The sequence below is a fragment of the Polyodon spathula genome, chromosome 5, assembly GCF_017654505.1.
Source record: "Polyodon spathula isolate WHYD16114869_AA chromosome 5, ASM1765450v1, whole genome shotgun sequence".
NCBI lineage: Eukaryota > Metazoa > Chordata > Actinopteri > Acipenseriformes > Polyodontidae > Polyodon > Polyodon spathula.
The window spans coordinates 11,556,389-11,579,645 of NC_054538.1; the positions used below are offsets into that span (position 1 = coordinate 11,556,389).

The 23,257-nt window shown below is 36.8% G+C and overlaps 1 protein-coding gene across 2 annotated transcripts; it reads left to right on the forward strand.

Moving 5' to 3' along the window:
• The first annotated feature begins 41 nt into the window (after window positions 1-41).
• dnajc5ga (DnaJ (Hsp40) homolog, subfamily C, member 5 gamma a) lies at window positions 42-23,052 on the forward strand. 2 transcript variants are annotated; one of them, XM_041249739.1, is made up of 6 exons: window positions 43-197; window positions 11,530-11,651; window positions 12,027-12,240; window positions 15,144-15,300; window positions 18,035-18,117; window positions 19,681-19,770. In XM_041249739.1, exons 2-5 carry the CDS (start codon window positions 11,539-11,541, stop codon window positions 18,112-18,114), a joined length of 564 nt encoding a protein of 187 aa, XP_041105673.1. In that variant the 5' UTR covers window positions 43-197; window positions 11,530-11,538; the 3' UTR covers window positions 18,115-18,117; window positions 19,681-19,770. The 2 variants fall into 2 exon arrangements, with proteins under 2 accessions (XP_041105672.1, XP_041105673.1); XM_041249738.1 differs by lacking the exon at window positions 18,035-18,117 and having other exon boundaries at window positions 42-197; window positions 19,681-23,052.
• Window positions 23,053-23,257: the final 205 nt, after the last annotated feature.

Genomic DNA, 23,257 nt, shown 5'->3' on the forward strand with positions numbered 1-23,257 from the left:
TGCCTTTCCTTATCCTCTGATTGGCTTCTGTTCATTTCTGCTGTTCCGGTTCCTGCTGGGGCGAGAAAGCCGAACACACACAGAACCTGTCTGACACTTCCAGAAAGGGTAGGAATCTGATTGTCGGGGCATCATTTATGAAGCGGATTTCTCTATGATCCTGCAACAGCCCGTCGTAATTGAAGTAACACTAACAGGTAAGGAGAGAATGTGTAATATATTTTGAAATGACGTCGGTAATTAAAAGATATATATGATCCAACACCCAAGTCAGGGTAGGAAAACTAACGAGGCCATAGCTTGAGCCTGGGGCTGGATTTGTGTTAAAACTGGGTGTTAAGATGTGACATTTATCAAGTGGACAGGGCATTTCGGAGGTTGGTCAAGTTTTCACAGCTGAGTAGAACCAGTAAAAGTGCTAATCACATGTGTGTAAGTACAGTGATATATAGACCTTGCAAAAATGCGGCACAATATTAATTAGAAAGACCTGAGGAGTGATTTGCATTGTTTGTTTTTTTTTGTTTTGTTTGTTTTTTCTTCTTTTAAATAAACAACTGTAACTTTTAGTTCACTCGAACGATTTAGATTTATTTGTTTTATCCAGAGTCTATAAGCCTTTACACCTCGGGAGCCCGCAAAGTTATTTGCTTATAACAAGTTGTTTTTTACCTTCAGTGGATGTACACTTTAAAATAGACGCAACAATCCGTTGTCCTTTGTGAACATATTTATATCTAGATAGATAAGACAGATATAGACCTATGTACCTATTTTATTTTAAAGTGTGTATATATATATATATATATATATATATATATATATATATATATATATATATATAGTCTGTGTATGTTTTACTGACGATACAAATGGATTGGACTGCCAAATGAACAGAATGTGTACAGACAAACGATTACGATTTCGTTTGTGAACACAAGTTACAACTTTCACAGCGCCCTGACAAACATTCCTCATTCCGGGTTCAGTCGCTTGTTCATTTCTGGTAACTTAAACGTCAGAACTCCAAACGACAAATACATCGTTTTAGTTTAGATTAAGAATATCAATGATACTGTTGATGTAGAAATCTAAATTCAATAATAGTAATGCAGCAGTTGCTTTAGTCGCTATTTTGCAATGTATTGTAGCTTCCAAAACTTTGATGTGTGGGCGGTATGATTTACTGGGCCCTGGTGCGGCCACCCCCCTCCCAAAAAGGGAAAAAAACACGGAGCGCATTTTAAAATGAATGTATGCATGTGAACAAGACAGTAATCAACCAGGTAACAGTATATCTAAACATTTTAATTATGTTACAAGATTAATCAATTTTATTAATTACTTGATTTAGGTCATATTGAAGCATATTCATAGCTTCAAATTAGTCACAAAAACGTATTAATCATAGGCATCAGTTGAATTTTTAATTTAATGTTAGTATAAAAGATTTCTATATACAAAAAAACAAAACACATCTGCATCTCAAAACTTAGCCCATATTCTACAAATGCATTCAATACAACTCCTAAGCGAAAACATGTATTCATGAGTGCGGTAACTATTAATGGAAAAAAGTCCCAACAATAATTATTTGAGTTATTCTGCATATCCATACTGAACATTGGTATAGTTACGTAATTTGATTAGCACTAATACTGTAGCGATTTCGCTTAACGCAGGCAGGCACGTCACACAGGCAGAGGGCGGGCGAGAAGGGTATTACTGCAGCCTGTATCATGGTATGTGGTATGTGGTGGCGGTAATTTTATTTAAGTGTGAGGTCATTGTTTCGTACAGAAGCGCATTGCTGCTATATATATAATATATAATATATAATTCTTAACACATGTACTGCAACGCTTGGTCTCATGGAAGATTTCTCTATATTCAGAATGACTGTGTGGCCTTTCATTTCCATGTACTGTGACACCGCTTAATTCAATTTCTGCAAATGTCATATGAGGCCAGGTGGTCACGCAACCTATTATACTTGTTTGTTGTTGTTTGTATGCTCTTAGCAAATTAATGGTATATATATATATATATATATATATATATATATATATATATATATATATATATATATATATATATATATATATATATATATATTTTTTTTTTTTTAAACAAACAGCATTTATTTTATTTAACAACAGGTTTATAGGCTAGCATAAACATTATGCATGGAGAAATGTGAAAAGTGACTTTTTTCCAAAGGATTTACTCATAAGGGCAGTACATGTGCTTATTAGAGTTACTGTATCGTACTTACAGCTTATCTACTCAAACAACATGGTTAAACATCCCCTAATAAATGATCCCTATGACGAAATTACGTGATAATTCCCTGTGTGTGTGTAATATATATATATGTATATATATATATATATATATATATATATATATATATAATTTTTTATGTATGGCAGCAGTGTGCTTCTGTAGTTTGGTATGTGGTGGTCATTCTTCAAGAAGTTTTCAGCCACAGCTAACTAAAGATGTATTTAGTGAATCTGAGTGATATATCTAGTGTTCTCGCAAGCGCTGTTGAGCGTAACGGGTCGATACGTTGCTACCTGGAAAAATGACGCTATAATCAGGCCGCTACTCTGTGTTTTTAGTTTTGGTAACGGACAAAAAATAATAATGCTGTAAAACATTGTTGATTATTCCTTTTTGTGAGAAATTGGTTTGCTTAAAATAGTTTTTTCAGCTCTCAGTACAATGGGTTGGTTGTGACAGCATGTTCTTTAGTTTGGTGCGTGTAATGTATATGACATGGAGACGAGATTGAACTTCACTTATCTTTATTAGCACATTCCCCCCTCTTTGATGGATGAGACTAGATCCAGGGTGCGCCCCTTATATACAGCTCTGTAATTATACCAGAACTTTGTTATTATACCAGAACTATGTTCCCTCTAAGACTTTCATTTAGTTAGCCACTGTGGCTAAAGTAACAACATTTTTTTAGAGCCATTGAAAAAACTTTAACCACTTAACAATACTATAGTATATAGAAACAAGTTATAAACATACTGTTTCAGCAAGGCAAAAATATGTGTATTTTATCTGAAAACGTGTAGATATTTGCCATATAATGCCAGAGTACCATTTACAATACACAGAAATATTATATTTAATTTGCACTATAACTCTGATTCCCATTTCATAAATGCGAAAGTTAGTCCCACGTGAAAAAAACGTTATAGATTTCCTAAATTCTGAATAGCTTTGCAGAGATATTCATGTACTGGATAATCCTTTACATTATTTTTACTGTGACGCGGTTTTCTTTCCACTAAAACAGTAAAGCAAAATTGTGCCAGCAGACAGTGCTATTAGTGTATGTTAATATTAAAACCTCCCTGACCAAAACTCAATAAATCATCATGAGACGAATCCTTCTAATAAATGTGTATTATTTTATTAAATTATTCCTCCTTTGAATCCACTTTGTTACTATTTTCAACACATTTTAAAGAGATAGCAAACAATGGGATATATATATATATATATATATATATATATATATATATATATATATATATATATATATATATATATATATATATATAATATAATCTGTGATCTTGAAGCTGCGTGTTTCTGGCTTGTCGTCTGTGAAACTGTTCTTTTGTGACCAGAGGGTATGTTTGAAACCATGACTGCTTCACCTCCCTATGTCTATTGTCACAGTCATATTTTAGTTGTGTGCATGGGTGACTGGTATTCCTTGGGCTACATCTTTTGGAACATGATTCTGGCACTTGCTCTGTACAATTTTGTTTTATTTATTTATTTTCCTGTTTGGATGGCATGTGGGTTTTTTTTGTTTGTTTTTTACAAGCAGCACTGTCTGCTGATTGTTTCTGTAGAGCCTCCACAATCACATCATCACAGTAAAGTTTATTAGAATATTTAAAGTGTGAAATTATGCTTGTTAGTATAGCTTTTTTAGTAATCAATAAGTAACTTATATTATTTTAACTACAAATAATACAATACAGCTCACATGCAGAAACTACTAGTATGCAGTAGGCTATGACTGAAAAAAAAAAAAAAAGTTTAGAAAACCTAATATTTATACTATTCTTGAAAGAAGAATAAAAACAGCACCAATTATATCCACTTAGTCGCAGGCCATTGAAATGTTTTGAAAGGTAAAAACAGGTTTCTCAGTCTGACAAACGATAACACTATGGCAAAAATCTGGTTTCCCCTGTTAGTGGAAGACTGTAAATATGATTCTCACAACTGTTCTGGACATTTGGTTTTCTGAATTGTTATAATGTAATTCTTAGGTTTTCCTGGTTATTTAATGCCAGCAATGAGCCAAGTGATGTCTGTAAACATTATGACAGGTTTGAAGTGTCTTTGCATTACTATCTATCTATCTGTTACAGCAACAAGTCTGATTTGAAAAAAAAAATGAATTGTGATATTTATTAAATTTACTTATTTTAACTAGCAACAGTATGTTCAAATTCCATATTTAATTATTAATACATTTATAAAAATGTGGGAACAAATGGATTTGTCCATTTTTGAAAAACAGAATTTGGTATTCCCAAGAATGGAACAATTAGTAGCCCTAAAGATGGTTACAATTGAAGGCAGTGCAGATGCCAGTGTTTTATGCAGTAGTATAAAGCAATTTTATGCAGGCCACCAGTTAAGCATGCAGTCTATATCTAGGATAACAACTGACAGGGCTGCAGAGGATCAGAGGATGTTTCAAAACGAGCCACAATGTGCCTTTTTTTTTTAAATTTAAAGTAAATTGTATCAAAACATTGACCCACCCCGATAATCACAAATTACAAACCTCTACTTAATAGCTTTTTTTCTTTTTTTTTTTTTTTTTTTTTTTTTTTTTTTTAAAGAAGCTTCTTTGTAAGACTCTTAAAAACACCCACCATCAAATTCTGGGTTGTAATTTTGATTAGCGGATGGGCCAAAGTTTTGATTTAATCCCAGCTTTAAACACAAGTAATTGATATATTTATCAATAGCTAATGACATTTTATTTCAGACATTTCTTTATTGCATCAACCGGCTTGTATTTCGTTATTTTAATTTTCTGTTGCTATATGAGAATTCTGATCTACATACATTACAATAAAGAAGTGTTTCGCTATTTAATTCTCCAATTTATACCGTGTCATCGTTAACAATAATAACAGCAATCAAGTAACTTGAATCTATTCAAGTTCAAAGGATTGGCATCTGTCATGTCACTACAGTACTTTTTTGGTAAGGGAGCAAATAAGCATCTGCCAGAGAAAGTAAACAAAAACAAACAATATATGGTACAAAAGGTATTTAGATAAAAACAACATTAAAAGTAATTCCATGACATATCACACATTATTACCCGTGAAATACCCCATTCAGATGGACTCTAAAGTGCAATTACACACATTATTTTTGAGTGACAATTAATGCATTTGTTGCTTATTAATGCCACTACATATACCCACACATACTACATATCATGTGACTACTTCAACTTCCGCAATGATACTGCCGCTGTGAATCAGCAGCTCCAGGCTGCAGCAATACCCTATTGGAGTGGACACGAACCCGGGACCTCATGCACTAAAGCATAGCACCAACACACTGTACAAAAGAGCCGGCTCTTTTGTAAGGAGCGTATATCAGGCTTATGTCTCTGCGTGTGATTACGTAACGTACCAGCCCTAATGCTGCCTTCTCCTGTGCACGCGACAAAACATTTCATCTTTGTAAGTAATGTAAAATAACGTAATAAAAACATCTAACGTTTTTGTTATTGTTTTCTTAATTACACAGTCTACAGGTGAGTTTAAATAGTGCCGACTTCAATGACATCAAAAAAGTATCTTGCAAGTCTGTTTTCAAACAGTACAGCCAATGCAGACAGTCTCTCCTGTGACATTGTTGACCATAGAACATTCTTTATCAAAGATGGTTTTCTGAAGGATATAGCAACTATAATTGGAATTGTAAGCAGTGCTGCAGTCCAGTGTGGGTGCTGGGGAATCCTCTGCTCAGGTCTTTGTGAATCAGTTACTGTACCACTTGAAATGGATGATTCACGTCATCAGGTACGAGATGAGCAAGCAAGGTTATTTCTCTAACCGCGTAGGAGCACTTTAATCTACTGGGATTAGAAAAATAAACTGTAGGAAGGTTGTTAGTCAGTATTACATAGTATGTTGGTTAGTCTCATATTTACCAGCAGAGCAATCGCATGACCTTAACACTGACCTATTACCAGAGCGCAATCTCTGCGTTCCGACCTGGGTGCCTACTGCTGGTTCAGGAGGCACCTACATATAATTTTAATAAAATCAATGCAATAGAAATTTAAATGTATCCTGTCCGGTGGTTAAAGGAAAGGGCTTGTAACCTGGAGGTCCTCGGTTCAGATCCCAGCTCAGCCAATGTGTGACCTCGAGCAAGTCACTTAACCTCGTTGTGCTCCGTCTTTCGGATGAGATGTTGTTGTAAGTGACTCTGCAGCTGATGCGTAGTTCACACACGCTAGTCTCTGTGAGTCGCCTTGGATAAAGGCATCTGCTAAATAAACAAATAATAATAACAATAAATAATCTCTCAGTACTAGTGATCTGGGATTTAGTGTGTCCTGTCCTAGCTAAACCTGTTCTTTTTGCTCATTAGTTGATTCAAATTTGTAATTGGTGGCATTTTTGGATTCCCTTTGTGTGTTTTCCATGTGTGCTTCATGTTTCATTTTTGCAAGCTTTTTATTCTAATGCAGCAGGTATCTCACAGTTACTGTAAGTATCAAAAATGTACAGTAAGAATTTATTTATTGTTTTAGCCACTGCTAAGGTTTCGTGTGCCCTGGTGCAGTAATGTTACTGAAATAAAAAGGAAATAACCCTGATTTGCAGAGCCTTTTGTTATCCATCAAACAGCCGTCAGCACTTCAACGATTTGCCACCAATCACAGAAACCTGACACAAACACAACCAGGCTGGTTCTGAGGGAAGGGGTAGGTTGACACGTTCACATTTCCCTAAATCAATGCTGGCATAACAAATTAAGCAGAATTCGGGCACACAGTGTAATCTGAGTACTTAAGAAAACTATGCAATTCCACTGTGAACTGCTCCTGTAATGGGAAGGTTTCAGGTGCCTTATGTCCATTGCATCAGTTTTGTGTAATGAAAATATTGCAATCCTCTGTTCCAGACAGTATCTTTAAAAATAAAAGCAAGCCACACCTACTGTACAGCACAAAAAAGGCAGTTAAAATAAGAACCATGAACAATGTAAAAGTGCTGGAAGCATTTTGGACAGAATTAAGTGAAAGGGATTTTAACAGTCCTGCACTGTTACACTTTTCCAGGAATCCCTGCAATTGTAATACTATCTGCACTACAGTCAATACACTGGCATTTCATTATTTATTTTGTTGACACATTTGTATTTTGCAATCTGTCTGTTATCTTGACTTTTTAATGTTGTATAGAAATAGCTTTTTGGTGCTGTTAATGGTGTTTGATCTTGCAGAAGTGCATTTAGGTAGAATTTTTCACCCTGCACATTTATAAAACAGTTTGGCCTATTTAAAAAATGCAGTTGTTATATTATTTGCATCAACATGTGTCCGTAGCAGTTCAGAAATGAAAAGACACCAACGCAAGCAGAGTCAATCCGAGTACTTTCTACATCTTAATTTGTATATTAATACCAATTTGGGGTGTTACTTCCCATTTGAATCTAAATTGAAACTGCACAGAAGGGTTCCTTCAGGTAACACTGCAGAAGGCAGGTCTTTCTGAAGTGGGAAAACGAGAGAACAATGTTGAAAAATAATGCATGAACAACACAATTAATCAAGCTTTATTTTATATAGCGCCTTTCATAATGGACCGCCATCATAAAGCACTTTACAAGATGCAGTAACAGCAAGAAAATCCATCATACTTTAAATACAGATAAATGCATAATACATGATATACAGTGGAAAAATGCATTAAATAGTGGAAAATACATAATGCATGAAATAGTACATTAAATACAATGGAAAGTGCAGAATACATGATAGTAACATGATATCAGGCTAGTATAAAGGTATGTCACTGAACCCCTAATCTTATCAGCGTGTTTAGTGGTTAAACATGATGTATGCTGTGCCAAGTCAGATGGAGATGAGCCAGTGGTTTTTGCATCCATGGTTTTTACACTCTAGACTCTGGGAGGCTTTAACCCAGAAATTGGGTCTGTATTGTAAAATGGGTTTGATTCGTCAGTTCCACCTGTCTCTCCACAATCATATCCTGAGACAAAGGTCCCTGAGGCAGATTTTTGGGAACTTGCTGTATGTAACTCTTAGTAAAGGTAAAGTTTTGAACCAGCAATGCTTCTAACTAGAAAGCCAACAAACACAATGAACCAACAAGCAGCCAATTCCATCATGGGGCACTGTTGAATTCCATCATGTGTCATGGTTAAATAGGCCTAGTAACAGTACAAGTTTTGCAGTTGCTCATATTGCATTGCCTGTGGCTTGTTCTGTGCCAGTGTACAATTTTGTACTGTACAGTACATATGCAAGGGGCAGTATAGTATGTGTGGATGCACTTCAAGCCAGGCTCTGACTCATTGTACACAAATAAAGTATTCACTATGGCAATACAATACTTTGCGTTGACCTGCAGTTAAATGGTTTTGCTTTGTTTGCCTTTTCACTGTGAATACCATGTAGTGTACGCTGGTTCTAATTGACTTGGAGTGTAATCGGAGGGCTCAGCAAAACAGATAGATAATCTTCTTAATCCCTGTATTGAGTCCAGTACTACAGTCTTATATGTGGTACAGTCCAGCAGAGCTGTAGGCCTTTTAATAGGCACAAGTCTCTTCCCACTGTCCCAGAGAATAAAGATAAATAGGAAGGAGGGAGTTAGGGGGAGAATGTGTTAATATTTGTTATTAATTGCTAAGAAGAAATACATTGGACTGCATTTTTCTGAAGTGAGAGGATTTTGGAGTAAGTCCTCTTTACAAAGTTCTCTCATTTTAAGTCTTTACAAAATAGAGCAGCATTTGTTGATTTGTAAAGTGAATTTAATTTAAAATCTTAAATGTGGATATTTAACTTGACATGCTAAGCAGGAATTCCATGTGTGTGTCAGAATGCTGTGCGGGACATTATAAAGGCTAGTGCAAGTGTAAAGTTCTACAGTAGACCATATATAATATTTAATTGTAAAGAATGTTAGAACTGGCAAAAACAAGAAAAAGCTATTACGCAGTATCGACCTTGTAAAGCACCTAATTTCCCTCTAGAATGCTCTTATCCACTGCTTCAATGGCCTGTCCTGGTTACTTATTCCTGTTAATGGCCCGTTGTCGAATCATGTACTCTACTGTATTTGTGTTGTGGGGATCTTGTCTTTACTTATCCAAGCGTATTATTTCAGGATGATGTTTGCTCTAGTGATGCTCTCTGAAACTCGCGCTAGCCCTGCACAGTCTTGTGTTTCAGAACTCCATTTATTTAACTTCAAGAGTAAATCATTAAATAAACTGTTCCTACCTTGTACAGTAACTGCATGATCAGCCCCTATTAGTAAGCCTACAGAGTGTGGCGTGTTCATCCTCTAAGTAGTGTGTGATCACTTCAAGCTGATTTAGGCCTTATTGTTCACAGTCCTGACACCTGGTCATTTCAATTATATACTGTACCTAAACAGAGAAAGCTCTGAAACCACAGACTGGGTGCAGGGTTACTGTGAGTTTCAAGCCCGTTATGTGCAATTCCATACTGGTGACTGACTGTCAAGATCAATCATTTAATAATAAAAAAAAAAGTGTTTATTTTTAATGTAACAATCCTCATAACTCATATACTGTGACAGGGTACTCCCCGACCCTGTGCATATTTTGTATTATTTAGTATTTGTTTATTATTAATATTATTATTATTTTATGTATTTTATATATGATGGTGAAAAGCCGGTTTTGTTATTTATTATTGTTTGGCAGGACGAGCGAGGTGCTGTCCGCCATTATTTGTTGTTTTAAAATACCTTGTGAGGATGCATGACTGTCAGCTACTGATTGTTTAACTGGCTGACAGTGGAACTCATTATGAAACTCGTGCAGACTATGGCCGAGGGTTAATAAGATAATAATTAATAGCTAGTTAGCCCCTCGACCATGATGTAAAAGAGCTGCAGTTTGGCTGCACGGGTGGAGTGTTCATGAGTGGAGAACGGGAGCAAAGAGGAGGTAAAAATAAATAACTATAGAAATAGCAATTGCTACTCGTACTGGAAGCACTAGCAAGATACTTGTTGTTGTTTGTTTGTTTGTTTTGGTCCACGTGCCGTTTGTTTATTTTTGTTTAATAAACGCAGAGCACCATTGTGTCTGTTTGGCCCCGCACGTGCCTGACGTCACTCCGCCAGTCAGTTTTGTCACATGTACACACCTGACTTCGAGCATGATCAAACAGTCTTAAATAACAAAACAATTCCAACATTGTATAGTGAATCAAGTTCTCATCGCAGTGTATACGGAAATGTGATAAGTCAAGTGGTGTTACCTTGTTAATTCTGTAGGGATAGTCAGCTCAGTTGTTCAATTCTTGTTCCTTTAAAATTGTCAGTTGTTCTGGTAGTACTGGGGAAAAAAGTAGATGAATGTCTAAAATAATGGTCATGTTGTGAAAAATGTTATCTGTATCATTCCTATGCTAGGGAAATCTGGTGAAAATTGATTTCCTCTTTCTCCAGTTTATTACATATTATATTAGGAACAGCATGGTATACCCACAATTTTAAGTTTGGCAGTTTCATTGATTACTTAGGGAGTGTTTGAATCAACTCTTTCAATTAGAATTATCATTCAATGTGATTATCAATATAGAATATATTACATTGATATAGTTATTGCCCTCATGAGGAGTGGGTTGTTTACAGCAAATCTCATGAGGGAAGAAACAGCACTACAGAGTCCAAACTGAGATCTGGTAAGCTTGGTATATTATTGCAATTATACACAACTAGCTTTAAAATAAGTTTAGTCCACCAAACTTTAAATTCTTTGGGGCAGTGAATACTTGTATTTCCCCTTTTTTGAAGTAGCCATAGTGTTCCTGCCCCAGGCTTTCTAAATAGAGCAGGATGACTTATTTTTTAATTTAAAAAAATAAATAAATAAAAAAGCTACAGGTCTGTCATCCACATGTGTCCTAACATCTTTCTGATGTTAACCTGCTAGCCCCCCTCAAAAAAATCATGAATGTACAACTAATAGCACTCTCATCCTGCGATGCTTAAGCAATGTAGTGTGTGCGAGGCCAGGAAGTGGGTGGGGAAGACCAGCCTTCCAGTATAGTGGTGTTGAAATAAAAAGATGTCTGAACAATAAGAAGAGAAAAAGCAACACAAAAAGGACTAAAGAATTGTTCATTGAATCTGTTGCTGGTTACGGCCTTGCACTGTGATTTGTGTGAATTCTGTCTGGAAAATTAGAGGCTACCAGGATTTCTTTTGTTTCTTACAGCATCCAATCATGGCAGATCCCAACAGACCACAGCGAAAGATGTCAACGACGGGTGAAACCCTGTACAAGATGTTAGAACTTGAGAAAGGGGCATCAGCAGAAGAAATCAAAAAAGCTTACAGGTACAGTATAGAGGAAACTTTTTTGCGAACATTTCACAACAATAAGTAATTTGCCTAGAGTCAGTTCCATACAGTAACTGAAAGCAAAGTGCTTTCATGCTGTCAGTCTTAGAGCCCTCTTATGTATAAAATAAGACATGGACCCCCTGCTTTGTCCAAAGTAATAGAATGCTGTATATGGTGGTGGGGGTGGGGTGTAAATACGGTAAATGCTATGAACCCCAGATTTGGAAACGCTGCTCTAAACCCCAGCTACTAATCTGAGTTCAAGTAGAAGCACAGTCTGCATAGTAGTTGCACTGTCAGGTTTGCATGATGTGTTCAATAAAGGTGGCTGTTTTTGATAAGCTTTTTTTTAACTATTCAAATTTACAGGAAACTTGCTCTGAAGTATCATCCTGACAAAAACCCTGATAACCCAGCAGCAGCAGACAAGTTCAAAGACATAAACAATGCCAACGCGATCCTTAATGATGACACCAAAAGGAAAATCTACGATGAATACGGATCTATGGGACTGTATGTGTCTGACCAGTTTGGAGAGGAGAGTGTAAAATATTACTTCTTGATGTCCAAATGGTGGTTTAAGGTGGGTAGTCTTTACAGAAAGCAAATGCTTCTTTTACTGTGCCAGGTGTGTAAAGGCAAAGTGTATCTAAGCCTTCCAACCAGTATGTTTGCATGTACTTATTAACATCCAAGCACACAACAGCCCAGTTAGTAAAGGCCCAAACATTTTGTAGGAATAAAATGTTGTGGCATGTGCCGCATATTTATTATGAGGCAATGAAAGTCTCATTTGCCTTGCTTAGGTGCAAGGTGAGAAAACCTGGCCAGACAGATTTATTTACTCTAGTCTTATTCAATCCTTTTGATATTCGTTTTAATAATAATACAAGAATAAAATAAATATGAGTATATAAATATATGGAATGAACGTGTTTATGAAAAGCAGTTATTCATGAAGGTTGAGAGGCTTTAGTTTGTTTGATGGTTTGTGTGTATTGGCTCTGAATTTCTGAACGCTTTTTCGCGTGTGGTCCCTCAGGCTTGCCTTACCTTTTAGAGGCAGAGTATGGGTTCTCAGGATTTAAAAAAGAGCTGGAAGGGACGGTAAGGTACTCCGTATTTCTCGTGTATGCTTTGTAGACTGGAAATTTTATTATTTAGAATTTTGGTTTACGTATCTTTAGTAGTGGAGTTTTATTGTGTTAGTCTGTGTTTTAGTGTCTCGTCTAATTTAAGCAGTCAAACATGCTTTCACTTATGTTTGGTGTGTAGCGTTGTTTGGCTGTAGAGAGAAACTATAGCACAGTGGGTTTAATATAGGGTTATTTTAGTTTATAATTTTTCTTTGATACTTTGGTTTCACAAGCCTGTTCGTTTTTTTTTTTAATTTTGTTTTGTTACTTTGTATCAAGTCTGCAACGCGGAGGATTTCGACGGAGATTGTACCAGCATTTGGAGTTTATCACAGCAGCGTGCGATCGGGACTGGGTGAGATTGATCCATCGTTTTTTGTTGGTTGGTTTCCCCTGGAGGAGTATTTTTTTTCTTCTCTTATCGGATGGACATTTAGTTTGTTCGCGGGACAATCGCATTTCGCTGGGAGGCGATTATATTTGGGATTTCATTTGTTTGTTTTTTGGACTGTTTTTGTTTTTTGTTTTACTTTCCTGCGAGTTCAATTGAATTCACGTACGTGGTTACACGCATTAACGCTGTGTCATGCATGGTGAACAATGATATTGATGGTCTAGTTTCTCACATCTGTATTTTTCTGCATCTGTATTAGCTGGGTAGGATGTTAAGGAGACTTCTTGCAGGAGTTATTCATTAACTGTTTTCCTACAGCTTATTAGAATACTATGCTATAACTTTAGCTTAAGTTATTGTGCGTTGTTATTAAGAGTTCTTTCTTTTTTGTTAACTGTAGTTTATTTGTACACGTTTTGGGTGTCCTACTTCGTTTCTATTAGGTTTCTTATTTTTCAGTTGTCTTACTTTGTTTTGTGTGAATATGGGTTGGATATTAGGGAAATTATTGTTAACTTCTAGAATGCTAACCCAATAAATTTAAGCCTCTTGGTGTACTCTCGGATATTAATTCTGGACATTCCCCTTTTTTCTTTATTGCTGTATCAGATGCTGCATAGTATCTGTGGTGACTGTTACAGTGTGTCGCTTTGTTGACGTGCCTTTTAAGATGAACGACCTCTAGTGATCGGAAATTAATAATTAAAACCCTGACATCTTTTTATGAGAAGAGGCTTACCCTCAGTCAGACTCGGAGTATATTATAAAGCATCTTCATCTGTGAATGGGAGATTTTTCAAGTGGTTGATTTATAAATGTTTACGGTGACTTCCTGCGTACGTGTGGTTTGCAGTGCACAGTGAAAGGGTGATGCAGGTGCTCCAGACAACAACAAGCACAAGATAGTTCACAGTTCAAACAACTTTATTTTTCACTGGGTTGCGTGTCAACAGCACTTTTAAATAATAATCTGCACAGGCTCTACACAACAATGTGTATTGCACCGTGCTTAAAAGGAGGGTTACAGTCCCTAATGTAAATGACAGTAAAAAAAAAACACACTTTTAACAGACACTATCGTAGATGAAACAGTGCGTACTCTCGGTGCAGTGGGGTTCAGGTTGTCAGTGGTGGTTTGTATAGTCCGGGTTTGTGTGCTGGCCTCAAGCGACAGCTCCTGAATGCTTTAGCTGTCTAACAGGATCAAACAGCAACAATTAGACAGGTACCAAACAAACAAAACACCAAACACTCAATCCCACAGTCCTTGTTTCCTTCCATCAACCACAACAAAAGAACTGATTACGGCATCACTTCCCCCCTAAAGTACCCTCAGCCCCGCCCCCTCCGATGGCTAATTCAATCGCGTCTCCTCCAATTCATGACTGAAATTTCACTCGCCGTACTAGGGTGATGACTCCTGGTACCGTGACGCCGTCCCTTTCCTGAATGACCGGCTTCCGACTGCCCCCGGAAAGAACTGCCCAACTATTCAGTACAAAGCACACGGTTCCTGTTGTCCAGTGCTCTCACGGGTCGAGAGGGAGATTGTTGATTCAGATTCATTCAGTTCTATTTTTTGTTGGATTCAGTCAGTGAATCAATTTTACCAACCCACTGTATTGTCCTAAGAAGGATGAAATAGCTGGAAAATGACAGTGAAAGCAACATCACCTCATGAGGGGTGTTCTGTTTTTACGAGAGTAAGGTGCCTCACTTACTTAAATAGATGCTATTCGGTTTAGTGCCATCTACGATCACCCAGGATAACCCTAAAACCAGAATCTGGCTTTCAGTGGCAGGTTTCCTCTTTCTCCTGGGGAGTAGTTCTCAGTTAATAGCCTTTCACGTGCATTAGGAGCCTGCAACCCCAGGCTCTAGTCTTGCATTGCATTAGCCTTTGTCTTTGGTGTGCTTGAATGATTTTTAACGCATGTTTTTATGTTAATGATCCAGGGTCTGGTTTTCTGCTGTGGTCTTTTCACTTGCTGCTGTTGCTGTTGCTGTTGCTGTTTCTGCTGTGGAAAATGCAAACCACCAGTAGAGGATGAAAACTACCAGTATGTGGACCCAGAGGACCTAGAGGCACAGATCAAAGCAGAACAAGAAGCAGGTAGATGACATTGCTCACTTTGGATTCTTCTTTTTTTTTTTTTTTTTTTTTTCCAATAGCACATTTAGATAATTGTACAGGAAATGTTCACTTCTCTAAAGACAACAGAACATGCCTTTGGACCAGCACTTATTTTTGTTATTGTATTAGGCAGTTTATGGGTGATGAACGCTGAAAAATGTGTTCAAACCAAATAACCCAGTGTATTGGTATGTCTATTTATGAAATAACAATGGTGGAGTACTCTTCACATATAGGTGTTGCTGAATCGCAAGATTTGTCAGTACTGAGCATTCATATTAAAAAAAAAAAAAAAAAAAGAAGAAGAAATAAAAACACCTGATTGGGTCTGAATATATTGGGAATGTCTGTGATGAAGTACTAAGATGCTTGTATCAATCAGGAAGTACCAGGAATATAAGTAATGCTTATACTCTAATTTGTACCACTAGGGGGCACAACAATCAGCAAAATAAAATGGTCTTGTTTATTTTTTCCCATCCTTCAGGGCAGTGGTTTTCCAATTTTTTTAGGCCCCGTACCCCTTTCCAAATGATCTAGTCTACCGCGTACCCCGGAGATAAAGCAGCGTTTCCTGGTCATTTGTTTATATAGGATTGCCTTTTTTTTTTTCATTTTTTTTTTTTTTTTTTTTTTATCAAGGGCTTCTTAATATGTTCCTTTTAGCCTTTTCCACTGAACAGCAAATATAACCTGGAGTGCTTTTAATAAAGTCAATTAAATAATACTGTTTCTTTATTGTTATGAACAAAGAAATTAGAAAAAGGGTATTTAAGCCATTTCTACTCCATAGGTGGCCTTGCTTTAGATCTTATAAAGAGAGAGGTCTTTTTTGCAGCTATGTTGAAAATATTTTATTAGATCTTTTATTTTTTTAGATTTAGCTTGAAGACATTTCCATTGTTAAGAAAACAATTAAGTTCAGTAAAATTAATGTTGCTTCAAAGTTAGAGGGCTTCGTCAGCCTAACCAGTGGTACTGTAAATGTATTCATATTTCACGGAAGGACTGTCCTGTCCTTGATGGTATTAATAGACGGGTGAATGGAGTATGAGTCAGTGTTTGACTCTGCAGGTTGTGTTTGAAAAGCCAAGTGAACATTCATCAGTAGGTGGTGTTCAGGATAACCAACTGCTCATTTATAAAATTGGTTCTAACAGGTCCAGCAAGTTGCTGTAAGTGTGTTTGTTTTTCTGCATAGATCCTGTGTACTTGAGTGCTATAAATAAAATTCATATATTTAATAAAATGGGGGCAGGGGGGAAATGTGTCGGTGATGGCAGCAGCTTGGCAGGGTCTTGATAATTCCTATCATGAGGAAATCAGGCTCTTCAGATATGGCAGCTGGCTGCTCCCAGTGATTGCTGTCACCAGGAATATAAAGGGGATCTAAAGCTGGTCCAAAGCAACAGACATTCTGGGTGACAACTCATACCTGTTACAACCACGGGCACATTTTTTTTGCAAGGAACTGCAGTAGCATAGTGCAGATATAGCAGGGAGATATATCTCTGCCCATTCGTGTGCAGGGCCAGGAAGTCTGTTTTAATATATAAAATGCAGAAAAAACCCTCACTTGAGACTGGAAGCGCACTGTTTTATTAGATTATCGGTTTAAAAAGTCAAGCTGCTCCCTAATCAGAAGACATTTAATGAGAAATAGTAACATTTTCATAACAAAATAGGAAGTGCATCATATTCAGCAAAAGTTGTCTGTATGCAGACTTCAGTACATTTTAAAGTGTGTCTGAGTATTGTTTTTGCATTACTAGTAATGGAATTTAATTCAGAATTTAAGTAGATCTTGCTTTTAGATAAGTGGCCCTGAAGAAAAGTTAGTCACATGTTTAAGGGGGGACCTCAGCAGAGAAAGTGGGATCTTTTCTCAGCGAGCAGATTCTCGGCAGAATGTTCTCTAATTGTATTTAAGATGCTGTTCTCCTGCAAACCTTCAATTCAACTCCAGACAACAAAATAATATGAGAGTCAAGTAACTGTCAAAGCAACGTTGCCCATTTACAGTGTTTTCTTCTTTTTTTTTAAACTTTTTACATTAACCAGTACTTTTAAACGGGTACCTTATAAATATTAACCAGTTCAGGCAAGTTGATTTTAAGATTGCAAGATGGCATTTACTTTCAAAGTGCCATTTCCACTATTTCTATTTAAATAAAAATGGAAAATAATATTACTACTATTTTTGGACAGTTTTTTTCGTACGGAAACTCGCCTTTCAACACTGCAGAAGTATGTTGCACTGAAGGAAGGAGAACTCTGGTGTTAAAGGCTGTCTCCTCACTCAGCTCCTTGTGGATGTGAATGCTGTAGTGTAGGAATTGGATGCACTTCTGATTTTATTGATTACTGTATTTATGGGTATGGTTGTTAAAACTCTACTTTGTTTATTTTGTTGGAGTGTTAACCAAAGTTTGGAACCATTTCAGAATGTATGGTTATATATATATATATTTTTTTTTTAATGTGTTTCCTTTGCAGAAACCAAGGATTTTGCAAGGTACAATATTGCAGGCACAGCTTGAGTGGTCTTGCTAACAACCTTTCTCCCTGAAGCTATGAACTTGAACAGGTGCTGCAGCCCAGGACTTTAACCACTGTGAAGTCATAAGCCAAAGAAGTCACCTTTGCTTTGTATTTTTCTTACAGCTCTTACAATCTTTACCTGGTTTTCATGACGTTTTGTTTCATTTATCAGGTGACCATGTTATAATTATACAGCCTGCCCCTAGTCCAGACCCAGAAAACTCAGATGAAACTCCACAGCAGTCAAAGTGACTCGTAAGCATCCTACAGTCCTACGTTCGTCTGTGCCTGTGATTGTCGCTCTGCAATTTCACACACCCGCTGCATGGCAACAAGCGCTTGATTAATTCATTCCACTGTCAGTCACTATGTTGTTTCATTTTTGTGCAATTTACTAGAAATTCACCTCCATTGTGATTAATTTCAGCACCTTCATTTTGTGATTGCATTGCAAGCTAACGCTAAGGCTTGTTGCAATGTCCTTGTCTGATAATGAAAAGTTATGTCAAAATGTTTTTTGTGGAGTGAAGAATTTATTGAGCCGATACAGAGTCACACTACGTGACTATCGGGTAGGACTACAAGTGTGCTGAAAGGGTTGCAATGTGCTTTTTAAATGCAGTCATGCTTTTCTGTCATTTTCAATGTCAAAGCTATTCAACAAGCCAACGTATAACTGGTTTATATTAAAATGTATGTTCTACCATGCAACTCCATTCCATTCAAGGCATACTGTACTGACAGTACTGATCACATGACCTTCTTTAACAGGATAGGTAGTGGGAGTCTGAGACGGGACCTCTTTTGGACTGTCATAAGAAAGTAATTTTTTCTTTTTGGTGAAGTAAGCTAACTGGCCAGGATTAGGATAAGGGTCTGGTGTGCCAGGGTCTAGCAGTGTATGGAATTACGATTGTCTTATTTTACTCCTTGCTTCATTTGGCTTTCTGGGCAAAGGATCCAAGTGACAGTTCGGAAGAGCTGCTTCGGAACAAGGGAGGTAGGGTCTGTAGATATTCTGTTTTTTCAGGACTTGCCCTTACTTCCCGATTTAAATGAGCACATACACTAGACGTAGTGGTTACTGTAGTGGCACACCGTGTTTCTGAATGCACATTTGGGATCTGAAAGGAATAAGTCACTTTGTGCACATTTCACCCCTTGTTTTTGTAGTGCTCTACTGTTGTCTTTTAGAGGAGAAAATATAGTTTAACACATACTGCCATATTATGGCTGATAGTGTCTCTTCACAAAAAAGGCATTCTTTCCACAAGGCAAGCTTGAAAATAAAAAATAGAAGTCATGCTGGTGGCAGCATTATGGGTTGGGTAATGTTTTCTTAGGACGGACTTGGACTTCTTATTCCAAGGAGGGTCATGTTGATGGCACTGTATGTATTAGAGAAGTATGATAGATCATGCCCACACAACAAGATTAATATGATATTAAAGTGCTCTATGTTGTACATTTGCCAGTCCTTGTGCTTTACTGTGGACCACTGCTATTTCAATAGCTCTGCCCTGTAATAATATCTGCTAGTTTGTTAGTCATACAGTGATTGGAGGGCATTAGGGACTGGCTGTGACATAGTGTCACCATACATGTAACCCCCTGGAGTCATTGTTATTTTGGTTTCTTGCAGTCCCTTACTCCTTATTTGATATTGTCACTCTGGTCCCTTGAAGTACAGTACAGGTTGCTAAAGATTGTTATTTGATCTGTATGAGTTGCCAGTTAATGAAATGTGTTGTGTATTGGGTGTCTTCCACTTGTCTTTATTGCACACTTCCTGATTCAATCTCTATTTGGTTTTTTTAGCTTCTAGAATCCCAATTGTGATCCAGCCGCAGGCTGCTACCAGCACTTCGGAGTTCAGCCAGCTCTCTATGGACCTGAAATCTTCCTACAAAACTGATAAGTAGCAAAGCAAAGCCACACAGTTCTGAGGACATCAACGGGTTTAAAATCTAGCTCACTGTTGCCAATATTTATTTGTAGAATTGTGTATGTCAAGGCTACCATGACGTGATATCTGTGTATGCTGGATTAAGTGAATTACTGTGTAAAATTTGCCAAAACAATGCTAAAGGAAACGGATGTGCTTGTGCTTGTGCTACTTGCTGTGCCACACAAACACCTGTATGTGTTGTACTATGCATGGGTGTTTTCTAGTCCTAAGATTACAAATAAATTGGTACCACAGTTCTTACAAGCCTGAAATGGTGATTGTAATATTTTAAGTACAGAGCGGTTATACTCTGTGCTTCTCCTGTGGAAAACCATTCGGAACTGAATTGACTTGTCTGCATGTTGATTTTATCTCAAAAAATAGAAACTGTACTTGAGAGGAACTGTGGCCATATTAAATCAATAGCACATTGCAATAGGCATTGGTTGCAGACTTTTTGCTCTTCAGGGAGTGTCTTTTTTTGTATAAAGTGGCCAAGTGATTTTATATGGAGGTGCACAGCACTGGCTCATCTAGCCCAGATATTACACTTTACTTAACCAACTAAACCTGTCCAGATTGTAGTTATTTAATGATGTCTGTAAAATATGCAGAGTCACCTCTTTATAACCACCATGTATTTTGGGGCTAGTGTCATCTTGGTGGTATTGCATGGATTGCAGGATATTGCCATGTGATATGTTCATGTACCTTTTTAAATTGCCCTTACATTGCATGGATTGCAGGAATTACCATGTGATATGTTCATGTAACTGTTTAAATTTCCCTTAACATGTGTACTTGATGCTATGTAAGAAGAAGCCTTGCCGTCTACAGTAAGCAGCCCCTGGACCCCCAACCGTTACTCCTGCATTGAGAAATATGACAGAATTTGCATTTGAAGGAAACCAGTTTGTTCACTAGATAGTAACCAAATAGGACTAGTAGGGTCTTTATTGGGATGTTTTAAAGTTTAGTGAAACCAGCACCATAAGGCAACATCCCAAACTAACCAGACACATTCATATCTGCTCTCACTATGAGAACTAAGCATGTGTCCCACTTCCAAACATTTATAGTCAGTCATACAGACTCCTAAAGGTACTCTTAAGATTTCTTCTTATTTTGGCTTGGTAGCTTATACACCTGCTTTTTTGTTCAAAGTCTTTTGAATAATTAAAAAGGTATTGGTAAAATGTTTTCTGTCAGGGCTATTTCTAAAGAGGGTTTGGAGTTTGTTCTCAGTGTTTCAAACTTCAGATAATGTGTTTTTTGTTTTTTTTTACAAACACTCTACATCAGGCTTTATAAAAGTGTAAAATTTGAGAAAGATATTTTCTGTTTGTTCTGAACAAGCAAAGGCTTCTTAAGTACATGTAGGGTAGGGAGCAAGCAGCTGTGTTACCCAGACAGCAAAAAAAATTAAAAATAAAAATAATTGCTTTGCCAAATGTTGCTTTCTGTGTTCCTAGATGATTCCTACCATACAACGGTTTCCTGGTGTTCAGAACACGTGGCTTTGCTGACATTGCACCACCACACTTTTGCTTTCACAAAACCATTTCTTTTGTTTCTGCTCTTGCATAAAATATTGGCTGTTGGAAGAACAGAAAAAAAATTATTTTATTTTTTTAATGCTAGACTGAACTAAAGTGCTTGAACCCTTAACACAAAACATCACGCAAAGCCTTCCAAACACTGAAGTCTGCAGTCCTGCTTTCTTGGGTTTCTTGAATAATAAGACTCCAGTCATTGAATGTGGTAGCTCATTCTACCCTGGGTTTGTGATATTGTTCTAAGGCCTTTCTCTGTGATTACAGCATCATTTACAAGTTGTCATATGCTGTAGGTTACAAACACAGGCATTTCAGAGCACCTACCATTTTTTTTCTTATCTACACTGCAGTTTGCCAGCCATCATTTGTTCTTAATAAGAAGTTCACAAGTTGTTAAGAAAAAAAAAATAAGCCAGTTTGTATTGGTAAACCATAGGTGAATTGTATGTACAGTTTACCGTTGCAGTAAAAAAAAAAAAAAAAACATTGGGCTGTTGGTATTATGTAATTTGCAGAGTTGTAGAGATTTGGAATGCTCTTGCACTGTACAGATACATTTTCCGAGTGAAGATTATTCTTCTCATCCTTGTCACTTTACCTCCTGTTGGTTTAACAATACGCTTTTAAAAGCCATTCATTCCAGATGTGCATCTTCTCATCATGCTCCAAATGACTATTTCCCTGTTGGAGTGCCCAACCTCCCCATAAACACTTTCTATAGCCACAGACAAAGAAATTGCACTTTGAATTAATTAGTAAGTTCTTTGGATGGCAATGATGAAAACACCTCACCTAAGAACTCCACTTGCTTTGCAGCATGCAAACAGCATCAGTAGTTGTGGCTGTGGTTAGGGCTGTAGAAGACCTGGTGGCTGAGTTGGCTTTGCTTTTGGATGGTAACTGATGGGACCTTGGTTCAAGCACTAGTTAGGGTTATTAATTATAGTTGCATATAAAATATGTTTTAAAAATACACACTGAATCTGTTCCAAATCACTGAATGTAGGTTAACTAATTTTGTACTGACAAAAATACCTTCTGAACTATTTTTTACAATCAGTGCATTCATTGTGCAACATGAAATAGTTACTAATAAGAATCTGTTTTTTGAGGAAATGGCCACTATTTTATACCAGCAATCTATGTAACTTTAAATACTCCATGATTAGAAAATACTGTTTTTCCTCCCTTCCCTTCATTTAAAATAATTGTTTGACAGATTCTAATGTGTATACAAATGTTTTATGAAGTGTGTCCATTTTAATAATGTACTTTTTATTATTATTTTGATGCTTACCATAATAAATATTTTGTTTTTAAATGGATGTAACATGTTTATAGACAGTTTTGGAACTTTGACCACAGCCAAGATATAAATAATAGAAAATAAAGAAATGTCATGTTTGTGGTTAAAGATATTAAACGCAGTTATGTTGATAACAATACTGATTCAATATATCTTGCCCTAGTCACAAAACTTTGTCATTAAGGTAAGGTACTGTAAAACCTTTTAAAGTGGATCATTCTTTGTTAAGGCTGCTGTAAATGACCAGTGCTTGCTTTTGTTACAAATTACTGTTTTATTTTTTGTTCCAAGATGTTTCTGATGAAAACTTAGCTGTAAACATGTATATTTATAAACCATTAGATCTACAAAATAATAATAAAAAGGGGAGTTTATATCGATTTGTTTCTCATTCTGTCGTTGATATTTTCAAATTCCTTAGTCTGCATACTGCACAGTATTTGTTTAAAATTGCTCCCAGCACCATGATCCTCAGCTGGCACAGAGTTTACTAGTGTCTGTTACATGAAAGAGCATTAAAAAGGCGTGCTGTATAAATTCAGATTCACCGTCTTCTAGTTAGGAAGGCTATTTTACCCCTCGAAT

What these genes read in the sequence shown, in the direction of transcription:
- dnajc5ga (XM_041249738.1), top strand. Translation starts at nt 11,539, where the DNA reads ATGGCAGATCCCAACAGACCACAGCGAAAGATGTCAACGACGGGTGAA. An exon ending in GAAATCAAAAAAGCTTACAG is followed by an intron (nt 11,652 to 12,026) that starts GTACAGTATAGA and finishes TCAAATTTACAG; the next exon opens with GAAACTTGCTCTGAAGTATC. An exon ending in CAAAGCAGAACAAGAAGCAG is followed by an intron (nt 15,301 to 19,680) that starts GTAGATGACATT and finishes TGGTTTTTTTAG; the next exon opens with CTTCTAGAATCCCAATTGTG.